Raw genomic sequence first — 26,153 nt, forward strand, 5'->3', positions numbered from 1 at the left:
CTTAAATGTTTTTTACACAAAAAAATAAAATAAATATAAACATATATATAAATAAATAAATAAATAAATATATATATATATATATATATATATATATATATATATAATATGTACTACATATAAACAGTTCATATGAAAAAAATAAAATAAAATAAAATTTCAAAATAAAAATAATATGTAGATAAGTTTTTCATATTTTTAATAAACGTTTTAAATGAGCAATGAAATATATATATTTACATATATATAGACTTATATATTTTTAAATATGAATTAAAAATTTAATTGAAATTAACAAATAACAGTTATTCAAAAAATAAAAAACAAAAAATTAAAAAAATATAAGAAAAAAATAAACACAAATGGAAACACATAAATTATATATATATATATATGTATGTATAACAATCAGTATAGGTCTATCACAAAATTGTGAAGCAAGTGCATAAAATGAAAACCTGTAATTGAACACAAATATGTTTTATTATATTTAAAAAAAGGATATAATATATAAGGTGATGAATTATACATAGAATAAATTTCTGAGGCTGTAAATGTATGTTGATTGATTACATTATTTTTTTGATCTTTTGTTAATATTAAAGTGAATTTAATAATATTATTTAAATCAAAAAAAATTTCAATAGATAAATAATTAATAAGTGTATATAATGTTTCATGTATATTTGCGAGAATATTATTATTGATTAGATATTGTATTTGGTATACCTTTACTGTGGATGAATTATATGGTAATTTAAAAATTTTTTTGAAATATGTTTTTTTTTTTTTTAATTCAAGAAAAAAAATATTTTTTTTAAAATATGTTGAATGTAACAATATGGGTTTTTCAATATATAATTTGGATACAAAAACAATAGCCTTTTTTAAAGTGAGAATATCTTTTTTGATATTATGTTGATAATTTATAATAAGATCTTGAATATATTCTTGTTTTTCATATAATTTTTTTAAATAGTTCATATGTTTTTTTTTTCTTAATATATTTAATGAAATCTGTAATGCAATATTTTTCCATTTCACTTGAAAAAAAGAATCTTTATCATATGTATTATGTAACATATCAAAATAAATTTGTTTCATTTTAGATTTTTGTAATATTTGTTGATCTTTAAATTTATATATAGATAAATTATCTGGAAATTCATCTAACAGTTCGAAATAGATCATTTCATCAGATAAAAAAATATCGATAGTTTTATTAATTAAATGTATTAGGTTATTTTCTTTTTGATCTTGTAAAGACATATAATTCATTTTTAATGATTTTAATTTTAATATTAAATTGTTTGTATCTATACAATGTTCTAAAATAGGACTATTTTTTAAACATTCAGATATTATATATATATTATTTTTTTCATAATTATATTTATGAATAATGGAAAATAAATACTCATTATTTTCTATTAACGTTTTTTTACGGTAGCATATATATTGAGGCATAGGAATTTTTGTGAATTCACAAATACTCATATTTTTTTCTTTTAATAAAAATCGAATATCTAGTTTAATATTATAAATTAATTTGGATTTTATAAAAAATTCAATATCATCTTCATTAAAAATTAATCTCTTCATTTTTTTCTTCATATTATTATTATTATTATGCTTACTGTTGATATTGATAGAAGTTGGATTATTCAAAATATTATATTGGCAGGTATAACCACTGATAGTATTATTATTACCACTGATAGTATTATTATTACCACTGATAGTATTATTATTACCACTAATAGTATTATTATTACCACTGATATTATTATTATTACCACTAATAGTAGTATTATTCACACTTATCATTTTTTGTCCTTCCTTCATATTAAAACGACCATTTAATTTATCATTTTTTTCTCTTCTTAAAATTGACTCATTTCCTCCTTTACTTTTAATTTTTTTCTTATCTTCATCTATAACAAATTTAGAACCACCCTTTCCTCTTTGAATATTTGCATCCTCCTTTATCATACCTGTTGCATTCATATGGTACTCCTTTGCTTGCATATCCATATTGTTTGTGTCCAACATCAAATGATTGACAACCTCATTATGTTTTTGCTCTGACATATTATTTTTGTATGTATAGAAAAAGTTGACTATATCTATTGCAGGGTCATTAAAAGAAAGCATTAGATAATTTTGAAATCTGAAGAATAAATTAAAAATATGGCACACTTGGAAAAGCTTTAATTGTATATAATAGGGATTTCTATTTAAATGGTAATTAAATAAAATTGTGTGTGCATTTACATAAATATCTTCATTAGTATTACAAATATTATTAATAACATTAGTGAAGGATATAAATGTATTTTCAAATATATGTTTAATAGATAATATATTTATATTTAGATTATATACATTTAAAGATTCATATTTATTTAAATATAAAATTTCTAAGAAATCACAAATTTTATTACGTATATTTAAAATATGAGGAAATATAATAGGGTAACAAAATTTGTGTGCAATATTTTCCATATTTTTTAATATTGGATTTATGATTGCCATAAGTATAAGTTTAAAAAAAGGTATATATATTATATGATGATTTTGATAAAAATATATTTTATTTGTTTGATTAATATCATCATTAATATTTTTTTCATAAATAATAAAATATTTAAATAATTCTTTTATAATCATTTTAAACATATCTGGAAATTTTATATTCATAAATATTTTACATAGTTCTTGAAATATACATACAAAATTTATTTCCACATTAATATCATGTAGATTATCATATTGTATATCTTGTTTTATATTATTTTGATATATATTTTCATGTTCATTATTTATATTAGGCATATCATATTGTATAGATGAATTATAACCCGATATATCATTAACAAATAATTTTTTTTTTTTATCTGACTCATTTTGTGTTTTACCTTTAATAAAATTTGAAAATTCTTTATCTTTTTCGTTATCATTTAGATTATCTATAAAGGTGGTTATATTAGGTTCACCATTTTTAATTTTTTTTTTATTTGGTTTGTAGCCAGACTGGTGTTCTATATGACTAAAATTTTTATTACCACCACCACCACCATCATCATCATCATCATTATTATTATTATTATTATTATTATTATTGTTGTGTGTTTCATCCATTTTGAGATCCATATAATTTGAATTCTTTACATGAATATTTTTATTTACCATCATATGCTCATTATATGCATCATTTATTGTTAATAACCCATTGTTATAACCCGAATCATACATATTACTATTCGTTTGAATATATTTTTTTGTGTGATCCACATTTTTGGAATAGGATATTTCTTGGTGGTTTACTGAAGGATTCGTTTTTTGAACCTTCCTTGACATTTGATTTAATAAAGTTACAAAAGAATAGGAATTATTTAAATTTATTAAACAATGAGAAAAATTTATTAGAATTTCATTTTTAAAGAACAACATTTGTATTAGAATAAAAAATGTGGATGTCTCAATGTTGAATATAGAATTAACATTTAAAGAATTTTTTATTTCTTCTATACCTAATTTTATTAAAAAAATGGTAAAAATATTTCGTACTCTTTCATTTCTGAAATCAGCATATAAATCAAAAATAAAAGAACATAAAATATTCGAACTATTTTTATAAAAAGAATATTTATTTTTTATATTTTTTGAACTATCGTTTTGTAAAGAATCATTCTGATCATAATTATATGTATGATTAATATAATTCGAATTGATAATATTATAATTATTATTCACATGTTTCTGATTTATATTATTATGATATATATCAATTGGATTATCAGGATGGGTATCATCTCTTTTTCCATATAAAACATTTTTAAAATTTTTAAAATTTTTAAAATTTTTTAAATTTTTCACATGTTTATGATTATGTATTAAACACAAGATTATTAAATAAATGGGTTGCTGTTGAATTATATATATAAAATGTTGTAATTTGATTCTGTTTTGATCAAATATATAAGTAGATGATGAAGAATATAAAATAGTTGGTAGATGCTGTTCTTGCATATTAGCAATATTAGATAATATAAAATTTTGATAATTAAGATATAAATAATTAAATTGTTTTTCATATTTATTTAAATTTAATAAGAATTCTATATGTTTCGAATATAAATTAATTATGTCTTTTTCAAAATGTTTGATATATTCAATACTATTATTATATTCTTCTTTTTTTAATAAATTTTGTATATAAGACCAATTTATAATATTATTATTATTGAATATTAATATATTATATATAAAATTTTCTATTTGTTCTTCATAATAAGATAAAGAAGTAAAATCATTTTGAAAGAGTTCTTTTTTATTAATTTTTTTTTTAACAAGAGTAATTTGATCAAAATATTTTATATAATTATTATAATAAATATTATTATTATGATGATGAATATTATTTGCATCAAATTCGATATCACTAGATTCTGAATTATAATTTATATCTTTTTCATCATATGTTAACCACGTTTTTATAATTTTCGTAGGTTGTTTTAAATATTTTAGATTATTATTTATTCCAATTCCTAAATGATAATTATTGGTATAACCCCATACAAATATTTCAGAATTATGGAATTGAATAAATGTAGCATTTTGAAAAGAAAAAACTGATTCAATAATATTATTTTCTTTTAAAAAATATGTTATTAATTTAGGAGTTTTTATATAATTATTTTCTTTTTCATTATTACATAATATTTGACAATTATTATTATTACCTATACCAAATAATTTATTATCATAAGTAAGAAAAAAAACATGTTCATATTTACCATATATAAATTTAACATTATTAATTTGATTATATAAAGTTGGAATTTCAAATATAATATTATTACTATAATAATAATTATTATTATGATTATTACTATAATTATTACTATTATTATTATTATTACTATTATTATTATTGTTGTTGTTTTTTATGAGTTCACCAAAAATATATATAAATCCATCAACTGATAATATTATACTATATGTATTTCCTGCTAATATATCTTTAATATATATATTATTATGTAATATAATTTTAGTTGGAACACTAACAATATTACAACCCATTTTACTTTTTTCAGATAATCCTAACCTATAATTATTATTACTTCCACATGCATATAATTCATTACTATTTGTTAAAAATAAACTATGACTATTTCCTAATGAACATTTATATATTTTATTTATTATATTAATTTTTCTAGGTAATAATATACATCCTTGTATATAATCTATACCTAATCCAACTTTTCCACTTTCAGCATTACCCCAAATATATAGATCTCCACATCTTTCTGAATTATAATTATTATCATCATATGTGTTATTAATATTATTTATATTATTTATATTATTTATATCATTCTTATCGAATAAAGTATTTATAATACAAGCACTATGATCATATCCAGCAAATATATTTATCACATTTTTCAAATTTTTTACATGAACAGGTTCATAAAAATCTTTTATTACACCAATTCCTAATTGACTCTTATCATTTTTACCCCATCCATATACTAAACCCATATCACTTAAACATAATACATAATTATATCCACATGCTATTTTTATTATTTTATTTACACATATATTTAATAATATAGGTACTCCAAATTTTTTCTTTAAATTAAATTCTCCATTTCCTATTTCTCCATTTTTATTATAACCAGCAGTATATACCTTCCCACTTTCTAATAAAAATACTGTAAAATGCTCACTTCCATCTATTATTTTCACTTTAGATTTTAATACAACTTTTTTATTTTCAAACATGTTAACAATATATGGGCTAGACATATTATCATACCCACCATAATAATAATAATTACTATTATAATTACTATTATTATTATTATTATTATTATTATTGTTCAATGTAATAGCAGAGTCAATCTGTTTGTTTATTTTATTTTGATAATATGTCATACTATCTAACTTATAAAAAAGAGTTAAAATATCTTTTATATACATTTTCCCTCTCATTTCTTTTATATAATGTATATCAAAATGTTCATCCTTTTTTTTTACAATATATGATGATATTATGTCATTTTTATTTGTGTCTATACCTTTATTATCCTCACTGCCATATTTTTCGTCTTCGTCTTGATTGTTTATTAAATATTTTATTAAATCATCATCTGAATCGTTGTCATCTATTTCTTTTGTATATGTGTAGTTTTTATAACTTCCAAAGGTAATTAAATCACCTACTAGCGTAATTCCAAAGCATGTATATGTAGAAGCATGTATAGCTACACATTTATAATTTGTATTAATTTGCTTAGGTAATTTGGATATATAATAATTAACATAATTATTTGTTATATTAAATGTACCCCATACATATACATCTCCTTTAATATTTAATGCTAAAGAATTAAAACAACCAAAACTTAACATACATATTTTTTTACTACGATTTAAACATTCTAATAATTTTGGATAATATATATCTATATCATCATTACCATGTCCTAATTTATAAAATTTACCATTACCCCATGTATATACATTGTAATTAGAATCTATACAACCTGAATGTGATGTGCCAGCACATACATAAAGAATTGTTTTATTTCTTAATCCTTTAATTAATTGAGGCTTATTATAACTTTTTATATTACCAACACCTAATCTACCATTACCTCCATAACCCCAACTATATATATGTCCTTGTAAGTTACAAGCAAGACTATGTTTACTTCCTGCTGAGCAGTGAATGACTACATTTTTTTTTCTATCCCATTCTATAGAATTTTTTTTTTTATGAAATTTGTAAGCACCACCACCACAATGAACACCATCATTATTATCATCATTATTATTATCATCATTATTATCATCACTGTCAACATAAGGAGGCTCTAAAAATATAGCTGTTGGCTCATATACATTTTTATTCGTTCCATTTCCTATGCAACCAAAATTGTTATAACCCCATGCATATAAAACACCACTAGTACAGATAGCCAATGTATGCATATCACCACAAGAAATAAATTTTATTTTTGTTTTTTTTTTGGGGAAAATAATTTTCATAGGGAATGGAGTAAACCAATCATGTTTATTATCATTCTCTTTTATATCTGAATATAAATTTTCTTTATTTTTATATATATTAATTTTTTCCTTTTTTTTTTCATCATTATAATTATTATCTTCATCAATATCCAAATGAGTGTCTTCATTCATTTCATCATTTATAGTTTTATTATATACATCTTCATCCATTTTTGTGTCATCATTTTGTATGCTTGAAATATTATCTGCCTCAAAATTTAAAAGACTTTCATCACCAGACACATTGTAGTCATCATAAATATTTTTCTCTCTTTGGAAATTTATATCATTCTTAAAATTATCTTCATTGTAAATAAATTTTGGATTTTGTATAGTTTTTTCATCATGTGGATTAATAATATGATTTGTTTTATTTTCTTCATCATCATCATAATAATAATTATTATTATTATTATTATTATTATTATTTTTTTTTTTATTTTTTTTTTTTTTTATTCCAAAGGCACCCAACACCATTTTATTAATTGGATCGTTTACTTGTTGTAGCATTTGCTCTTTCATTTTTTGTGTCTTTTTTTTTTCCTCCTCTTCTAAAATATTAGGTAATTCTCTTTTTTTCTTATAACCTAACAATCCATTATTACCTTTTCCAAAGGAATAAATTGAACAACCTATATCATTAACATTTTTCTTTACTAAAACAAAAGTTGAATATTTCGTACAACAGATTGAAGAAACAATGAAACTATCAAAAAAAGAAACTATAGTAGGGTCATTAACATATCTGATATTTATATCTAATCCTAATTGATTACAATTATTTACCCCCCAAGTAAATAAACTTGGTTTATTTTTATAATAAGCAACACATGCATAATGATCTAGACCGCTACTTATTTTGGGTATAAACTGAAAAATATATTTATGAATATCTTTATCTTGAACATCCTGTTCATACATATTGATATATTATATATATAAATATATATATATATATTATATAAATGAATAATATGGATAAAATAAAAAAACAAACTAAATCTTTTATAAAAACATATCTTTGTAGAACTATTACACTTTTTTTTTTTTTTTTTTTTATATGTGAAAATATATATATATATATATGTATATTTTTATGTCTTTAGGTGAAAAAGGAAATATCAATACATATACATTTGTAACTATATATAATATTGTGGAACGTATTTTTAAATATTTCTCCGTGATAGAAAAAAATAATATAAATATAATGTTATATATATATATATATATATATATATATATATATTTATTTATATGTGACAAAATATATTTTTTTTGGAATCATTTAGTTGTATGTTTTACATTTTAAAAAAATTTAAACATATATATATATTTATAATATATATTTCATTTCATAGGTACTTCCCCTTCTAAGTAATAATATTATTCATATTTACATATTTTTATATAATAATATTTATTATGCATTTTGTTGCATGTATCATATCCATATACAATAATATATGTAAATATGTTTAAAAAAAAAAAAAAAAAAAAAAAATACATATAAAAATTTTTTTCCTTCTTGAGATATTTTTAAAAAATGAGTTTGTTATTAAGAATGATATGATTATATTAATCCATTTAATATTATAAATAAATAAATATATATATATATATATATATATATATATATATATGTATGTCAACTTATAGAGTTTTATTATTATTTTTTTATTTTTTATTTTTTTTTTTTTATTTTTTTTTTTTTAATGATGCATATAATCAAATATATAAAGCAATATATGTAATTATATACATAAGTTTATTTGTATATATTTATTTATTTATTACCTTGTGTCATCTGATTGTTTATGATAATATTTTAATTTTGAATAGATGGAAAATATACTAAGATGCCGAGCAAAAGTGGAAGAGTGAGAATGCCAGCAGATAACAGACTTCCTGTTTCAGCCTCCTTAAAAACATCAGAAATATGGAAGAATTCAGTGGGATATGACCCCTATGCATCTTATGAAGAAATAAATAAAAAGAAAGAAAAGAAAGATGAAGAAATTGTTGAAAAGGCAAAGAATCTATTTAATCTTTCTAAATTAACAGGAAATACATCAACAACAATTCCAGGCGCATGTACTGTTTGTAATCATATAGGTCATTTACCTTATCAATGTAGAAATTTTATAAATTTAGAAAAATATGATATCAATAATAATATGAACAATAATGAAGAGGATGATATAAAGGAAAGAAAAAATCTGGGACTTATAAGTAGTGATGATGATAGAAACAGTGATAGTGATAGTAACAGTGATAGTGATAGTGACAGTGACAGTGATAGTAACAGTGATAGTAATAGTAATAGTAATAGTGATAGTAATAGTAATAGTCATAGTGACTATTCTTATAAGAAAAAAAAACATTCTCATCATAGTTCAAAATCTAAAAAAAAACATTCTCATCATTATTCAAAATCTAAAAAAAAACATTCTCATCATCATTCAAAAAATAAAAAAAAACATTCACACCATCATTCTAAAAGAAAAAAAGAAAAACACATATCAAATGACACACATGATGGTGATGAAAAACATCGTAAATATATAAATTCCAAGAAAAAAAAAATTAAAAAAGAAAAAAGAGAAAAAAATTATCATAGTAGAAAAAAAAAGAACAAATATATTTCTTCTAGTAATTCTTCAGATTCATAATATATGAAAAAACGTATTTTTCATTTTAAATAAAAAAAAATTAGGATATTGTTATATAATATAATACTTTTTTTTTTTTTTTTTTGTCTATTTATTTATGGATGGTATATTATGATACTCCTTTTAATTCCTTATATGTAATTAACGTTGTATTTTTTTTTATTTATTATACATATATAATTATATATTTATATGAATATTTTATATATATATGAACTTTTTTTTTTTTTTTATTTTTAAAACAAATTAAATTAAATAATAAAATTAGCATAGTAAAAATATTACATTATTTATTTATTTATTTATTTATTTTTATTTTTATATAAATAGGAATAAATAAAGTTCAATTATTTATAATATTGTATATATATTTGTTATATTTTTCAAGTTCTGTCCTCCTATGTTTTTAAAATAAAAATATATATATATATACATCTATAACATATTTTTAAAATCCTTTTGGGGTACCATATTATAAAAGTAATTTATATAATATATAATTTAAAAAAAAAAAAAAAAAAAAAAAAAAATGTGTATAATAATTTTTATTTCATACATCTAAAGTATATATCAAAAAATATATATATATATATATAACCCTTTCATGTTTGCATTATTTTTTTATTTTTATTTTTTTTGTCGCCTATCCGTTTCTAGAAATATAATTATTAGTACATATACATAAATATATATAATATATATAACATATTAATATCTCAATATTGATGTTAAAAAATAAATATAAAAAAAATATAAAAAAAAAAAATAATAAAATAAAATAATAAAAATTAATGATTGAATTATAAAAAAAGGTTTAATTTAATTTCCCTCTTGTTATACTTTTTCATCCGAAAAGGATAAAAAATAATTATATATAAAAAATAAATATTGCATAAATATTATATATATATATATATATATATATAATATATATATTTTTTTTTTATGTAGTAACAAATCCATTTGTTTTATATATATATATTTATTTATTTATATGTTCATTTTTTTAATACATATAAAAACAATATTGTGAGAAGCCCTCTTTTTTTTTTTTTTTTTTATTTTTATTTTATTTTATTTTTTTTATAAAAAGATATAATGTCAAATAAGTATTCTTTTATATAAGTCTATAAAACATGTACAATATTTTGAACTACATATATAAAGATAATAAAGAAGAAAAGAAGAATGACAAAGATAAGGATGTGGATGTAAAAATAAAAAAACATGATTCTGATGATAGTGATGATGCATTAAAAAAAGATAACAGAAGTCATAGTAAAAAAAAAGATGTTGATAAGAACACATATTATGATAATAGTTATAATAATGAAGAGGAAGATAGGAGAAAAAAAAAAAGGGATTCTAGAAAATATAGTGTTGATGATTCTTATAATAAAATAAAAAATAAAATATATAATGATCATAAAACGGATGAATATGATTCCTATGCATATAAGAAAAAATCATCCTATCATCATATTAATCGTGAAAAATATCTAGACGAAAAAAAAAAGAAATATTATGAACGTAGAGATAAAAAAAGTAAAAGAAGAAGTTATGATTATTCTTCTAATGATGATGAAAGTGATGATAGTAACAGATCTGATTATTATAATGAAAGAAATAAAAAATATTATAAATATCAAGATAAAAAGAAAAAAGAAAAAGAAAAAGAAAAGAAAAGAAAAAGAAGATATCACCATACAGATGATTATGACGATGACGATCATCTTGAAAGTTGTTCAAGTAGTAGTTCTTCTAGTAAGGGTTCAATAAATGTAAGAGACAAACAAAAACATAAAAAAATAGATTCGTATGAAAAAGAAAGAAAAAGAAAAAAAAGAGATAGTAATAGTAGTAGTTATAGTAGTTATGATGAGGATACAAAAGAACGTGATAAGAAGAGAAAATCATATCATCATGATTATATAAAGGATGATAAAAAAAAAAAAAATTATCATAAATATGAATCGAATGAAGTTAACAACAACAATAATAATAATAATAATAATAATAATAATAAAGATATGTCAAATGAAGATATAAACGAATCACATGAAACACATAAAACACGTGAAACACCTATCAATATGAATAACATGTCAAAAGAAAACCAAAGAATATGTGAAGAAAATAAAATTGAAAAGGAAAAAGAGAAAATATCTGATGTAAAAGATAATACAACTACAGAAAATAATAATTTAAGCAGATTAGAAAGATTAAAATTATTTGCTCGAAAAATAAAAAAAACAAATGACACAACATATGACACAACAAATGAAAAACATACAAAATTTACTTTAAATACTAAGGTTAATAAAATAACAAATTTAAATATATTTATGAATGACGAAGATGATGATATTGATAATTCAAGAGAAAAAATATTTGACATGAAAAATGAAAACAACATAAGGATACAAAATGTCGATGACAATAATTATAAAATTGATATAAAAAAAAAAAAAGAGGAAAAAAATAAAAACAAAATAAATCAAAATCGTAAAATGAAGGAAAATCATAAAATGAAGGAAGAAAATAATAATAATAGTTATGATAATAATGGTGATGATTTACTGCTTGTTCAAAATAATAATACCAATGAAGATGCTCTGGATCTTTATATGAAAGAAATAGAAGAAGCATGGGAAGAAGAAAATAAAAATGTAAAACAAACTATAACGTTAGATGAAATATATACATATGATATGAATAAACATAAATATGAACATTATATTAACCCTAAAAATAATGAAGAAATAAAAGAAGATAATAGAAAAGAAAAAAAAGATAATGTTGAAAAGGAAAATATTTATAATAATAATAATGTGAATACACAAGAAGATCTAGAAAAAACATATAAGAATAATAATAAGACGATTAATACAAATAATAATTATTGTGATGAATATACTCATTGTGATGATGAAGACACGTTTCACAAATTATTTATAGAAGAACTTAAAAAAAAAACAGAAGAAGATATGAAAAGAAATGAAAATGATAATGTGAATGAATTTAATTTAAGAGATTCAAAAAATAAAAAATTGAATAAAGAATTAAGTATATCATTTAATAGTTCAGATGATACAGATAATAGAGAGGAATGTCTAAGTAGTAATAAAAGTGAATTAAATTATGAAGAGAATGGTATGAAAAAAATGAATAAGAAAATATTAGAAGTAAATCATGATGAAATAGATTATGTACCTATAAAAAAAAATATTTATGTACAGGTTAAAGAAATAACAAATATGAAAGATAGTGATGTTGAAATGTTTAGAAAAAATAATGGAAATATAATAGTTCGAGGAAAAAATTGTCCACGTCCAATACAATATTTTTATCAATGTGGATTACCATCAAAAATATTACAAATATTAGAAAGAAAAAATTTTAAAAAAATGTATAATATACAAATGCAAACAATACCTGCATTAATGTGTGGACGTGATGTTATAGCTATAGCTGAAACTGGAAGTGGAAAAACATTATCATATTTATTCCCTTTAATTAGACATGTATTACATCAAGAGCCATTAAGAAATAATGATGGACCAATATCAATTATTTTAACTCCTACAAGAGAATTAAGTATACAAGTAAAAAACGAAGCGAAAATATATTGTAAAGCTGTAGATATAGATATATTAGCTGTTTATGGTGGTTCAAATATATCTAGACAATTAAAGAGATTAAAAAAAGGAGTAGAAATATTAGTGGGAACACCTGGACGTATAATAGATATATTAACTGTAAGTAATTGTAAAGTTACAAATTTAAATCGTGTATCCTTTGTTGTTTTAGATGAAGCTGATAGATTATTAGATTTAGGATTTGAATCACAAATATATAATATATTAAGAAATTGTAGAAAAGATAAACAGACAGCTATGATATCAGCTACCTTTCCAAATTATATACAAAATATGGCAAAGAAATTATTATATAAACCGATAGAAATAATTGTAGGAGAAAAAGGAAAAACAAATAATAATATATATCAATTTGTTGAAATAATTGAAGAATCAAAAAAAGTATTTCGCTTATTAAAACTTTTAGGAGAATGGATAAATTATGGTTTAATATTAATATTTGTAAATAAACAAATAGAAGCAGATTTATTATATTTAGAATTATATAAATATGATTATAATTTATTAGTATTACATGGAGGACAGAATCAAACAGATCGTCAATATACCTTAGAAAAATTTAAAAAAGAAGAGAATAAAATCTTAATAGCTACATCTGTTATGGCTAGAGGTATTGATATCAAAAATATTATTCTTGTAATTAATTATCAATGTCCTGATCATATTGAAGATTATATACATCGTATTGGAAGAACTGGAAGATCTAATAATATTGGATATGCATATACATTTATATTACCAGATGAATATTCAAAAGCATATGATATATATAATTTATTAAAAAATAATATATATTATTTAAATAAAACTATAGATATACCACAAGAGTTAGAAAATATGATTATTGAATATACCAATATTAATAGTATCAATGAAAAACAAAAAGCAAAATATAAAAATCTGGGTTATAAAGGTAAAGGTTATAAATTTACTCCAGATGAAAAATCTAGACAGCAAATAGATATAGCATTAGCAAAAAAAGAATTAGGATATACACAAGAAAATGATGATAAAGAAAATATACAACTAGATGATGAACTTGTTGATAATCTAGAACATAACAATAATATTGATTCTAATGAAAACAATTTGGACTACAATAAAAATTTTAATAATTCTCAAGACAATAAAGATTCAAAAAATTTATATACACAACATAATATTCATAATAATAATACTTTTGAAGATAAAAATGTTGCAGGTTCTAAAAATATGAACAAAAAAAATTATACAAATGATAAGAAAAATACAAATAATCAATTTACAGATATTACAAAGGTCGAACAAGAAATACAAAGAATCAAAATGAATGATACAATGGAATTATCTTTAAAAGCAAAAAAAATTAATGAATTAATGAAGACTTATAATTTCTTAACGCTTCAAGAAAATCATGATAAAATTTTAAAAAATGCACAGTATGAAGAATTTGATAAAATAGCTGAAAAAGAAGCTTTAAAAGCAACAGAACATATAGAAGATGAAAAAGAAAAAAAATTAATTTTTAATAAAACAAAAGAAGATATCAAAAATAAATTAATACAAAATAAAATACAATCAGATACTATGAATCAAAGTATACAAAGAAATATGTTATTAAGTGCATTAAGAACAAAAAATATGAAAAAATATTCTCCATATTTACCACATACATATATAACAGAAGATAATAATATATTAGAAGAATTCTATATTAATAATTATCCACAACATGTACGTTTAAAAATATCACATAAAGATGTATTAGCAAAAATAGCTGATATGTCAGGTGCTACATGTCAAATTAAAGGACAATATTCTAATCCTTCACAACCAAATAAACAAAATTTCTTATTAGATACTAAACAATTACATATAGAAATTATAGCACATACATATAATCAAATACAAATAGCTAGAAATGAACTCAACTCATTATTAAATACTTTTATGCTTAGTTGTAATATTAAAGGTAAAAGAGGTTCAACTGGATGGGCAGCACCCCAATAACAACAAAAATTTTAAATTAAACAGAAAGTAAAAATATATATATATATAAAAAAATGCATAACCGTAATATCTCATTTTTTTTATTTAATTACATGTACTACATATCTAGATAATTATATATATATATATATATATTTATTTATTTATTATTTTTTTTTTTTTATTGTGATATATATTTAACTTTTTTTTCAAGTGATACATACATAAAATATGTGTTATATGCATATTTTTATTTCTTCATATAACATATATATATATATATATATATATATTTGTTTGTACATATCATATTATTTTTTTAAACCATAATACTGATATTTTTGTAGTTATTTCGAATGGCTGGAATTTTACACCATTCAGTTATTGAATTTTTTTTTTTTTTTTTTTTTTTTTTTTTTTTTTTTTTTCTCCTAATTGTAGGGTATAACAAAATTTTAAGACAAAAAAATAAAAAAAAATAAAACACATACATATTAAAAATATATATATGTAAATATATATGTATGTGTGTTTATATATGCACAAAAACAAAGAGAAAGATATGACTTTTATTGGAAATGAAAATAAAAATATATAAATAATATATAAACATATAATTTATATATATATATATTACACTTTTATAATATATTATATAATCATTCTTCAAATTCTTGGACATTCATTTTGTCATATATTCCCTCATGTTTGTCAAAGGTATCATTGTTTGATTGAAAATTATCTTCTTCATTGTTATCATCTATGGTATCATTAAATTCTTTATCTTCTATAATTTTATCATTTGCAGTTAAAGGAATGAAATCATTACTATTAGTATTATTATTATTATCATTATTATTTATATGTTCATTATTAATGTGATCATTATTTATATGTTGTTGATTTTCAGCATTTATATTATTTGTATTATTTCTTTGAATAAAATTTCTTTTATCATCTAGAAATATTAAATCTCCTTTATTATATGATAAAATAATTTCTGTTATTTGTTTAGGTTGATTATTTACATCATTACCATACCATTTTCTTGTATGTAATGATCCTTGAACATATACTCTTCTACCTTTTCTTAAATATTTATCAATTAAATCAACAATATTTTGATCATAAACAACAATTCTATGCCAATCAGTTTTAGATTTTAATTCATTAGTATTTCTATCTCTCCAGAATTCATTCGTTGCTAAACTAAATGTTGCTACTTTATCACCACCATTCAATATTTTTATATCTGGTTCTCCTCCTACTCTTCCTATTAACATTATTTTATTTAAAGATTTTTCATTCATTACATTTCTATTCATATTATTATAAAACCTTTTGTTTTCATAGTTAAAATCATTTTGTAAACTTATTTTGAACATACTTACTTTTCGACTTTTTATGATCCTCTTATTTATTATATTATTTAATTGATGTACCTTTACATCACCTATTATATAACCATATGTGGAGTAGAACACATAATTGAAATATATTACTAGTGATAAAAATATATATAACATTCTTTTGAATATATATATATATATATGTATATGTGTATATATATTATGTAATACACATACAGGCTTCAAAAAGGAAATAAAATAATAACCAAAAGAAGGGAACTATATAAATATAAATATATAAATATATAAATATATATATATATATATATGTATGTACTTGGATTTGTATATGTAATTCAATTTATATATGTAATTTATTCTAATATTTTCATAATATTATAATTAATTATATTTTATTACATTCTTTCAAATTATATTATGTTACTGTGTGTAGTTATTCATTTAATATATATATATATATATATTGTAACACTAAAAGGATAAATATATAAATATATATATATATATTTTTTAAATGAATAAAGGATATGATACAAAATAAATAATATATTATAAAAATCACATATTTCTCATAGTTTCGAAATGACTTTTTTTTTCTTTCTTTTTTTTTATTATTATTATTAACTTATTTTTTTTATTTATTTATTTATTTTTTTTTTTTGGCCTTTTTGATTAATATAACAAAGCCGAACAGTAGTTCTAGTTCTATTTTTTTTTTTTTTTTTTTTTTTTTTTTTTTTTCTGGGCTAATTGGTAGGAGATAAAATGTAATATATGAATATATACATATGTAATAATAATATTATATAAGTGAAGAAGAAATTATTTAATTTATTTCAGACTTTGAAAATTTTCTTAATAATTAAAGCCAATTATATTATTTAAGCATATATTATATATATATATAATATATATATAACATAATATATATATATTATATTTATGTGACCTTTTCATTTTGTTTTATTTTTTTCTTTTACCATTCCCTTTTTTTTTTTTTTTTTTTTTTTTTTCCCTTCATTTTAAAAAGAAGGCATTTAATTATACTATATATATATATCTAAAGAGAATAATCCTAAACATATAATTATTTTTTACATCCTCACTAAAAAGATTATAAATGTGATATATATATTTATATATTTATTTATTTAACTCCTGTTAATATTATTCATATGTAGTTTTTTTTTCTCTTTTTTTTTCCCCCCATGGTTTATATATATGATTCCGAATTAAAGTAAAGAATGGAAAGGAGAAACAAAGCAAACAAACAAATAAATAAATATAAATATTAATAAATATATATATATATTTATTTATTTATTTATCCCATTGAATCTTCTCCTTTTATTAATAAATAAATAACTTTATGATAATCACAGTCTTTCCTTTTAAAATGAAGAACTGCATTGAAGTGCAGCACATGTGTATCATCAAAAAAGAAAAAAAAAAAAAAAGAAAAAGAAATATATAATATATAATATATAATATATATTTAATATACAAATATAAAAACATTTCTCCATTTACATACATATAAGAAAAGGATGAAAAGAAAAAAAAAAAAATTGAATGAAAAAAAATTTTAAATATATATAAAAGTTATTTTAACTAAGCTATGATATATTTATTACACATTATATCATTTGTCTTATCAATGATACTTGAAAAAAAAAAAAAAAAAAAAAAAAAAAAAGAATATTAATTTTTTTTTTTTTGTTTATTGCTAATTGTATATACATTTTGAAGGTGGCTTATATGCACTATATATATATATTATATATTTATTTATATGTGTAATATAAATATTTATTATATACATATTACATATTCCCCTTCAATATAATAATTGGTCTATTCAAAAAGCATATAAAATTCTTAGTTGTAATAAAAAATGTATGATAGAAAAGTTCTTATTATTTAATATTACATATAAATATCAAAATATATTAGTGCACTTTTTTTTTCTTCTTTTTTTTCTTCTTTTTTACCTATTAGAGAATATATAAATAAACAATATATATAATATATATATATTATATATATATATGTGTATTTTTTTTTTTTTTTTTTTTTTTTTTTTGTTATTTTGAAAATAAACATTGTCATGATATAAAGATATCTTGTTCTCTTTAAATATTTAAAATTTTTTTTGTTCGTATTTTAAAAAAACTTTTTTTTTTTTTTTTTTTTTTTTTTTTTTTTTATTGTGTACAACCATTAAAAAAAAAAAAAAAAAAAAAAGAAAGAAAAGAAAAGAAAAATACTTTTTTCTAATATTTTTTTTTTTTTTTTTTAGGGGTGAATATAAAAATGAATACTTACATATATGTGTGATATATAATTATTATATATATATATATATATACATATATATATTTTTTTGTTTAAAAAGAAAAAAAAAAAAGAGTGGCATTTCTTTTTTTCCTTTTTGAATATATTGTGTAAAAGTCTAAAAGGAAAAGACACTTTATTAAGTTGCATATATATATAAAAATAAATCCTCTTTATTATATGTAACAAATATACATATATATATATATATATTTATTTATTTATAAATTTAATTTTTTTTTTTTGGTAATACCATCACCCCATATGAGTAATACTTGTAACAATATTGTCGATCTGATCAGAAGCAAAAAAGAACTTCTTACAGGTGAAAAAAAGATGAGGCAAAAAAGTTGTAAGATAGAAAGAAAGGATATAGATAATGAAAGTGATAAAATGATAGATAAAAATATATTAATAAATAATTTTTTAAACTCAGAAAAACTTATAAAAGAAATACAATTATTGAATAATATATCATTCAGAAGTGCTACATATTTATTAAAAATAGAAATTGAAAAAATAGAAAAATTAATTACTTGTAATAATTGGAAACATGTTCCTTCCATATATAAAAAATCAGCCGAAAATATTTTACTAAAAAAAAATGAATATATAAAAAATTTAAAAACAAAATTGTTGAATAAAAATAAGGCATATAATATTATTCAAGATCATACCAAAAAAAAAAATAAAAGTTCTTCTCAAAATGAAAATAATATAAACAATGATAATATAAACAATGATAATATAAACAATGATAATATAAACAATGATAATATAAACAATGATAATATAAACAATGACATTATAATCAATGACAATATAAATGATAACAATATTTATAATAATAATAATAATAATATTTATAATAGTTGTTATAATTTGATTAATAAAAATGAAGAAAAGAAATTCTCTACACATTTAAGTTCATTGTCAAACTCCTCATCTCTGTCAGCATATTCTTCTACAACAAATACTTCTGGTGATTCTTCCTTCTCAAACACACATAAAGAAAACAATTTTTTTTCTAATATAAATTGCAACTCTTATTTGAAAGGAAACACACAAACAAAAAAAAAGTTAGATAATCATGCATCTAAGAAGACACAAAAAAGAAATGACAAAAAATATAACATAAGAGGAGGTAACATAAGAGATGACAAAAAAAAAAATATATATAACACCAAAAGAAAAGATACTAACATTATAAAATTAAATAACAAACATGAAATAAAAAACAATGAATGTTATTATTATGATGATGAACAGAATGTAGATAGTTATAATGGTTTATGTTATTCAAACAGGAAGAATAACATATTTTGTTTTTCAAACAATCAAGAAAATCAAAAAGATGATAGAATAAATATAGAAACTAATCATAATTATATGAATAATAATACATATAATAATAATAATAATAATATACATTCTTATGTTCAAAACAGATGTGGTGACAAATCTTGTAACCATCAAACTAAAGAACGAAGAAAATTACATACAAGCAATCTAATTAATAATATACAAACAAATAATGAGAGAGAAGAAGAGAAGAAATGCTCTTCTGTTTTTTCTATAAATAATCCACAGTGTTTTACTAGAAAATTTATCAAATCAGCAAGTGTATGTAATTTTTCTTGTGGTAATTTTTTTAATAATTCAAAGGATGAAGATATATATAATAACAAAATAATAGAAAATGAATGTTTTAATTTAAAAACAGGTACAAATGTATCAACAAATAATAAAAAAAAAATCATACCAAATTTTGAAAGACATACAGTTTCTTCTTTTATAAAAAATTTAAGTGCTCAAAAAAGTTTACAAGAAAAAATTAATAATCATCATATGATGATAAAAAAAAAAATGTATGAAAATAAAGAAAGGAGAACTAGTACAAATACATGCTGCACTACCTTATGTGGACCCCTTACAAGAATAGAATTACAAAAAAATTCTATAAATGATATAAATTATATAGATGATATGGATGATATATATAATATGAATAAATTAAAATGCATACAACATAATAATAATATAAAACAAAAGAATAATCATACAAATGAAAGATGTGAAGATGGAATATGTAATAATTATGAAGATTATAATATGGATGAAAATAACATAGATTTAAACAACATGCATAAAAATTATATTATTGATGATAAAATATTAGTTTATAAAAAATTATTAAACAATGTTATGAACAAGAAAAATGAAAAATATAATATTAGAAAGAAATCAAAATTCTCTATAGAAAAAAAAATTGATTTATTTCATATGAACTCATTGAATGAAGATTATTCGTGGGTCAAAAGTCTAAGAAATTATAATAACACACAAGAAAATAAAAATGAAAAGATAAATGAAAAGATAAATAAAAAAAAAAATGAAAAAAAAAATGAAAAAAAAATATCTTTACAAAATATTAGTTTGATATCAAAAAAATCGTCTAAGATATTAAATAATTCTTATGATGATAATAATGTTATGATAAAAGAAAATCAAAAAATCAATCAAACAAACAAAAAATCAAACAAACAAAACAAATATATATCTACATCCAAATTAAATAATAATAATAATATTAATCTAGAACATAATGTCAAAGGGAATTGTCACTCTTATAATCATAGTGTAGGCAATATATATCCTCTTATGAATAATTCATTATATATGGATATGAAAAAAGAAAATGTAAAACAAAAAAATGTAAAACAAAAAAATGTAAAACAAAAAAATGTAAAACAAAAAAATGTAAAACAAAAAAATGTAAAAAAACAAAATGTATATATAGAAGATACAACAAATTTCAAAAATGATTTAGAAAATTATGAAAATGACAAAAAAAAAATATTAAATAATAATGAAAATTATAACAATAATAATATTCTTCCAAATAATTATCATAGTAATAAAGACATGTGGTCAGACAAACATATAACATTTCCTCGTTTATATGAAAATAATAATTCTTTATCATGTAGTCATCAAATTAATTTAGAAGATAAAATGCCATTAAAAAAAATTAACCACCATAAAAGTGATATGATTCAAGAGAGTGATCAACACATGCAATATTTATTAAATAATAATAATAATAATAATAAGGAAGCTAAATATTTTGAGCTTTTAATATCATCCCCCCAAAAAAATAATATACAACCATATGAACAATCTAGTTGTATGAATACATCAAATATTGATTATAATATAACAGATGAGCCTATTACTGGTTGTATGAATAATATATTTACTAATAATAAAAGAAAAAAAAGTAATAACAATAATAATAATAATATTAAATATGTTAATATTAAACTACAAGGTAATAAACTAACGTTAAATGATAATTCGTATATAAAGAAAAACGAATCTAATCATATAACCAAAGAAAATAATATTCACATAAATAATAATAATAATAATAACTACATCCATAATCATATATATAACAATACATGCAGTAATCAAAATATTAATTATATACATTCCTTATCAAAGGATATATCCAAAAAAACAAATGAAAAAACCTCAAACATTTTAAATATGAATAAATATGCTACAAAGGAGGAGTATTCTCAAAACAATGTAAAGGAAAAAGATCAGATATTTCAAGAAACAAATAATTTCCAAAATTTTAATAATATAATATGTAATAAAATAATAGATACACCTTTAAAAAATATGTCATTTAATAATAATATATCAGATAATATAGATACAAATCCAGATGAATTTTCAGGTACCAAAACTTTAAGCATCTATAACAATCATCTAATCAAAGAGAATGAGAATAATGATATGTATGAAAATATAACTAATCCATTGACCTTATCAAAAGAAAATAAAAAAATGAATACCATAAATATAAATCAATACAACAATAATGTAGATACTTTTCATAATTTTAATGTATCTAAAAAGAGTCATACAACAATAATACCAAATTATTTACATAATAAAGATAAAAGTAATAATAATAATAATAATAATATAAATATTGTTCATACTAATAACATTGTTCTTTTCAAAAAAAATTATCTTGAAGAAGAAAATAATACTTTTAATAACAACATTAAGAATAATCAATTTATTTTAAATGATCAAGAAAAACAAATGAGCAATATAAAAAACGATATATCTTTTAATAAAAATATTTTTAATCCTGAACAAGGTAATTATAATAATGAACATGAAGAGACACAAACAGATATAAATATAAAAGACAATAAAAATTCAATTCATATAAATAATGTTAATAATTCAAATACAAAAAAAGAATCTGAACTCTCATATAATAACAATGATTTTATTTTTATAAAAAATTCTATAAAGATACCTAAATTAAACTTGCATAATATTAAAAATAAAAATGAAAAGAAATTTAATTCTTATCAAATAAAAGATATAAAAGAAATAAGAGAAGTGTCACATATTCATAACAATAAAGATATATCGTGTGATAATAAAAAACATGAAGATTATTTAAATATCACAAGTAATTTACATTCCCCTTTTGAAGAAAAAGAAAATAAAAAATATATGTATACATCTAATGATCATAATAATCAATACAGTGAACAAAATTTTTCTAATAAAGATATAGTCGATTTTAAAATATATAAACAAAATAATATTAATCAATTAAGAAAATCAAAAACAACACCTATCGATATTGAAAATATTTCTTCTAATAATAATAAGGATAAAAAAGATTTTAATTATAAAATACCAAATGACAACGTGAATGTTAATAAAAATATAAATAATTATTCTTTTAATGATACAAAGAATAAATTTCATTATTTTAGTTACGACAAAGAAAATGTATTAAAAACAAACTGTTTTACTTGTTCAACTACTACACAAGATAAAGATATTTATAATAATGATAATAATTCTTTTACTTGTAATAATATTTTTTATAGAAGACGTCCTAGTAACTTATTAAATTCTTGTATATTTAAAGAGGATGAAGAGGGGGTAAGTAGGATCAAGAACAGTGCAAATGATGAAATGTTTAATGTGGACAGAAAAAAGGAAGATGACGACAAAGAAGGGAATAATAATAATAATAATAATAATGATGATGATGATAATAATAATAATAACAACAACAACAATAATAATAACAACAATAATAATAACAACAATAATAATAACAACAATAATAATAATAATAACAATAATAATAACCACAATAATAGTAATAATAATAATTATAATTCTGAACAGCAGAGTAATATAAAAAATGATAATAACACAAATCATCATTTGACAGAAAAAAAAAAAAATGTAAACAAATCTTTTACTAGTATGATTTTAAACTTTTTTGGATTAAATTATGATAATGTAGAGGAAAATAAGAAATCAGAAAATGTACATGTAAACATTATGAATACAAATAATAAATCTATGAATAATAAAAATATTGGTCATATAATTACTAACAATGTAAGTAAAGATACATATAATATGTCCACATATATAAGATCTAAATCTGCTACTTATAATAACATATCAAAAAATGAAGAAAAAAAAAAAAAAGAAATTTATATATTACATCCAAATAATTATAAATCAAGTAATATCATAAACTTATCAAAAGATTCTGCAGTTCCTTTTCCACCTTTAACATTTATAAGAAATAATATAAATAAAAAAAAAATTGCATCATATAATAATTCCATTCAAGGTTTAACAACAAATCAATATAAAAATCATATTCAACCTAATATGAATACACATATACAAAAAAGAAAGACATGTGATATTCCTTCAATTTCAAAAAATGCATCAATTAATAATTTATCATATAATAATGTCTATAAACATATTAATCATTCTGATCATATGCAAAATATAAATACAAAAAATTCATACAACCTTGAAAAAGAAGAGACAAAAAAACAATATTTTCAAAATGGTTATATAGATAAAGACAATTGTGATAAACAAATTAAATTAGTCTCTTCATATAAAATGAACGACACATTGAACAATAACAAAAATTATAATAACATGTATGATATAAATAAAAGTGATAACATAAGTAATAATGACAATATAAATAGTAATCATTACAGTTATATCCATAATAATAATCTAGTATCTATAAATCCAATGAAAGAAAAAGAAAGTGATAATACAAATTATATCCCTCAATCACCTACACAATATAATAAACCTTATAATATGAACAATGTTTATAATAACAATAATATTAATAATATAAATAATATAAATAATATTAATAATATTAATAACTATTGTAATAGTGAATATTTCAAAATAAATAAAAAAGGTGATAGTAATCATAATAATCAATATTCATTAAATAAACCAGAAAATATGTCTTCTAATTTTTTAAAGAAGACTTATAAAGAAAATAAAAATGAACAAGTAAACAATAAACTCTCATATATAAATGATACTATATCTAATAAATCAACAATCGATACTCCATCTATTAAATATGAAGAAAAAAAATTACCAATAAAAAATTTAAATAATAATATAGACGTAGTCTTGATAAATAATAATTTAGCTGAAAATACAAATGTGAATAATATAATTAATAATAAAAATGGATATCCTATGAACCAATCCAATATTAAATCATATAGTAATAGTAATAATAATAATAATAATAATAATAATTTTATAAATCACATACACAATGTAAATAATATACCTCAACAATTATCAAAAAATAAAGAGAATACTATTATGAATAGTCATAATAAGGATAATGCTATTGTCAATCAAGAAAAAGGACACTTCAATACATTAAACTTAAAAAATGAAATGAATCAACAATATTTTACAAAAGAACAATTGTTTAATTTAGAAAGAGATCAGTTAGATCAAGCACGTGAAATGAAACACGATGTGAAACAAAAATATCCAACTCTTAATATGGTCTCTAAAGAGGGAGGGGCATATAATGTTATCAACAAAGAAAAAGAAAGTAAAATGAAACAAGGTAAGGAAATAGTTATGAAGGGGGAAGAAGAGTTTAAAGATGATGAAGAGGAAGTGGAAGATGATGATGA

The 26,153-nt window shown here is 19.5% G+C and overlaps 5 protein-coding genes across 5 annotated transcripts in view; 3 read left to right on the forward strand and 2 right to left on the reverse strand.

Annotated features, from left to right (window-relative positions):
• Positions 1 to 408: 408 nt before the first annotated feature.
• PADL01_0507300 (guanidine nucleotide exchange factor) lies at positions 409 to 8,010 on the reverse strand (the record flags this gene model as incomplete). Its single annotated transcript, XM_028685432.1, has 1 exon — positions 409 to 8,010. The coding sequence occupies one exon, from the start codon at positions 8,008 to 8,010 to the stop codon at positions 409 to 411; it is 7,602 nt and encodes a 2,533-aa protein (XP_028536931.1).
• A 938-nt stretch (positions 8,011 to 8,948) lies between these two features.
• On the forward strand, positions 8,949 to 9,761 carry PADL01_0507400 (conserved Plasmodium protein, unknown function; the record flags this gene model as incomplete). The annotated part of the gene is made up of 1 exon (XM_028685433.1): positions 8,949 to 9,761. One exon carries the CDS (start codon positions 8,949 to 8,951, stop codon positions 9,759 to 9,761), a length of 813 nt encoding a protein of 270 aa, XP_028536932.1.
• Positions 9,762 to 10,897: 1,136 nt separating this feature from the next.
• On the forward strand, positions 10,898 to 15,409 carry PADL01_0507500 (pre-mRNA-processing ATP-dependent RNA helicase PRP5, putative; the record flags this gene model as incomplete). The annotated part of the gene is made up of 1 exon (XM_028685434.1): positions 10,898 to 15,409. The coding sequence occupies one exon, from the start codon at positions 10,898 to 10,900 to the stop codon at positions 15,407 to 15,409; it is 4,512 nt and encodes a 1,503-aa protein (XP_028536933.1).
• A 638-nt stretch (positions 15,410 to 16,047) lies between these two features.
• On the reverse strand, positions 16,048 to 16,914 carry PADL01_0507600 (single-stranded DNA-binding protein; the record flags this gene model as incomplete). The annotated part of the gene is made up of 1 exon (XM_028685435.1): positions 16,048 to 16,914. The coding sequence occupies one exon, from the start codon at positions 16,912 to 16,914 to the stop codon at positions 16,048 to 16,050; it is 867 nt and encodes a 288-aa protein (XP_028536934.1).
• A 2,442-nt stretch (positions 16,915 to 19,356) lies between these two features.
• Positions 19,357 to 26,153, forward strand: part of PADL01_0507700 (conserved Plasmodium protein, unknown function) — a gene marked incomplete at both ends in the record, with an annotated part of 8,538 nt that continues 1,741 nt past the window's right edge. Inside the window, one exon of the mRNA XM_028685437.1 lies at positions 19,357 to 26,153. This exon is cut by the window's right edge and continues 1,741 nt beyond it. Coding sequence (XP_028536935.1) covers positions 19,357 to 26,153 — 6,797 coding nt within the window.

This window comes from Plasmodium sp. gorilla clade G2, assembly GCF_900097015.1.
Source record: "Plasmodium sp. gorilla clade G2 genome assembly, chromosome: 5".
Lineage (NCBI taxonomy): Eukaryota > Apicomplexa > Aconoidasida > Haemosporida > Plasmodiidae > Plasmodium > Plasmodium adleri (nom. inval.).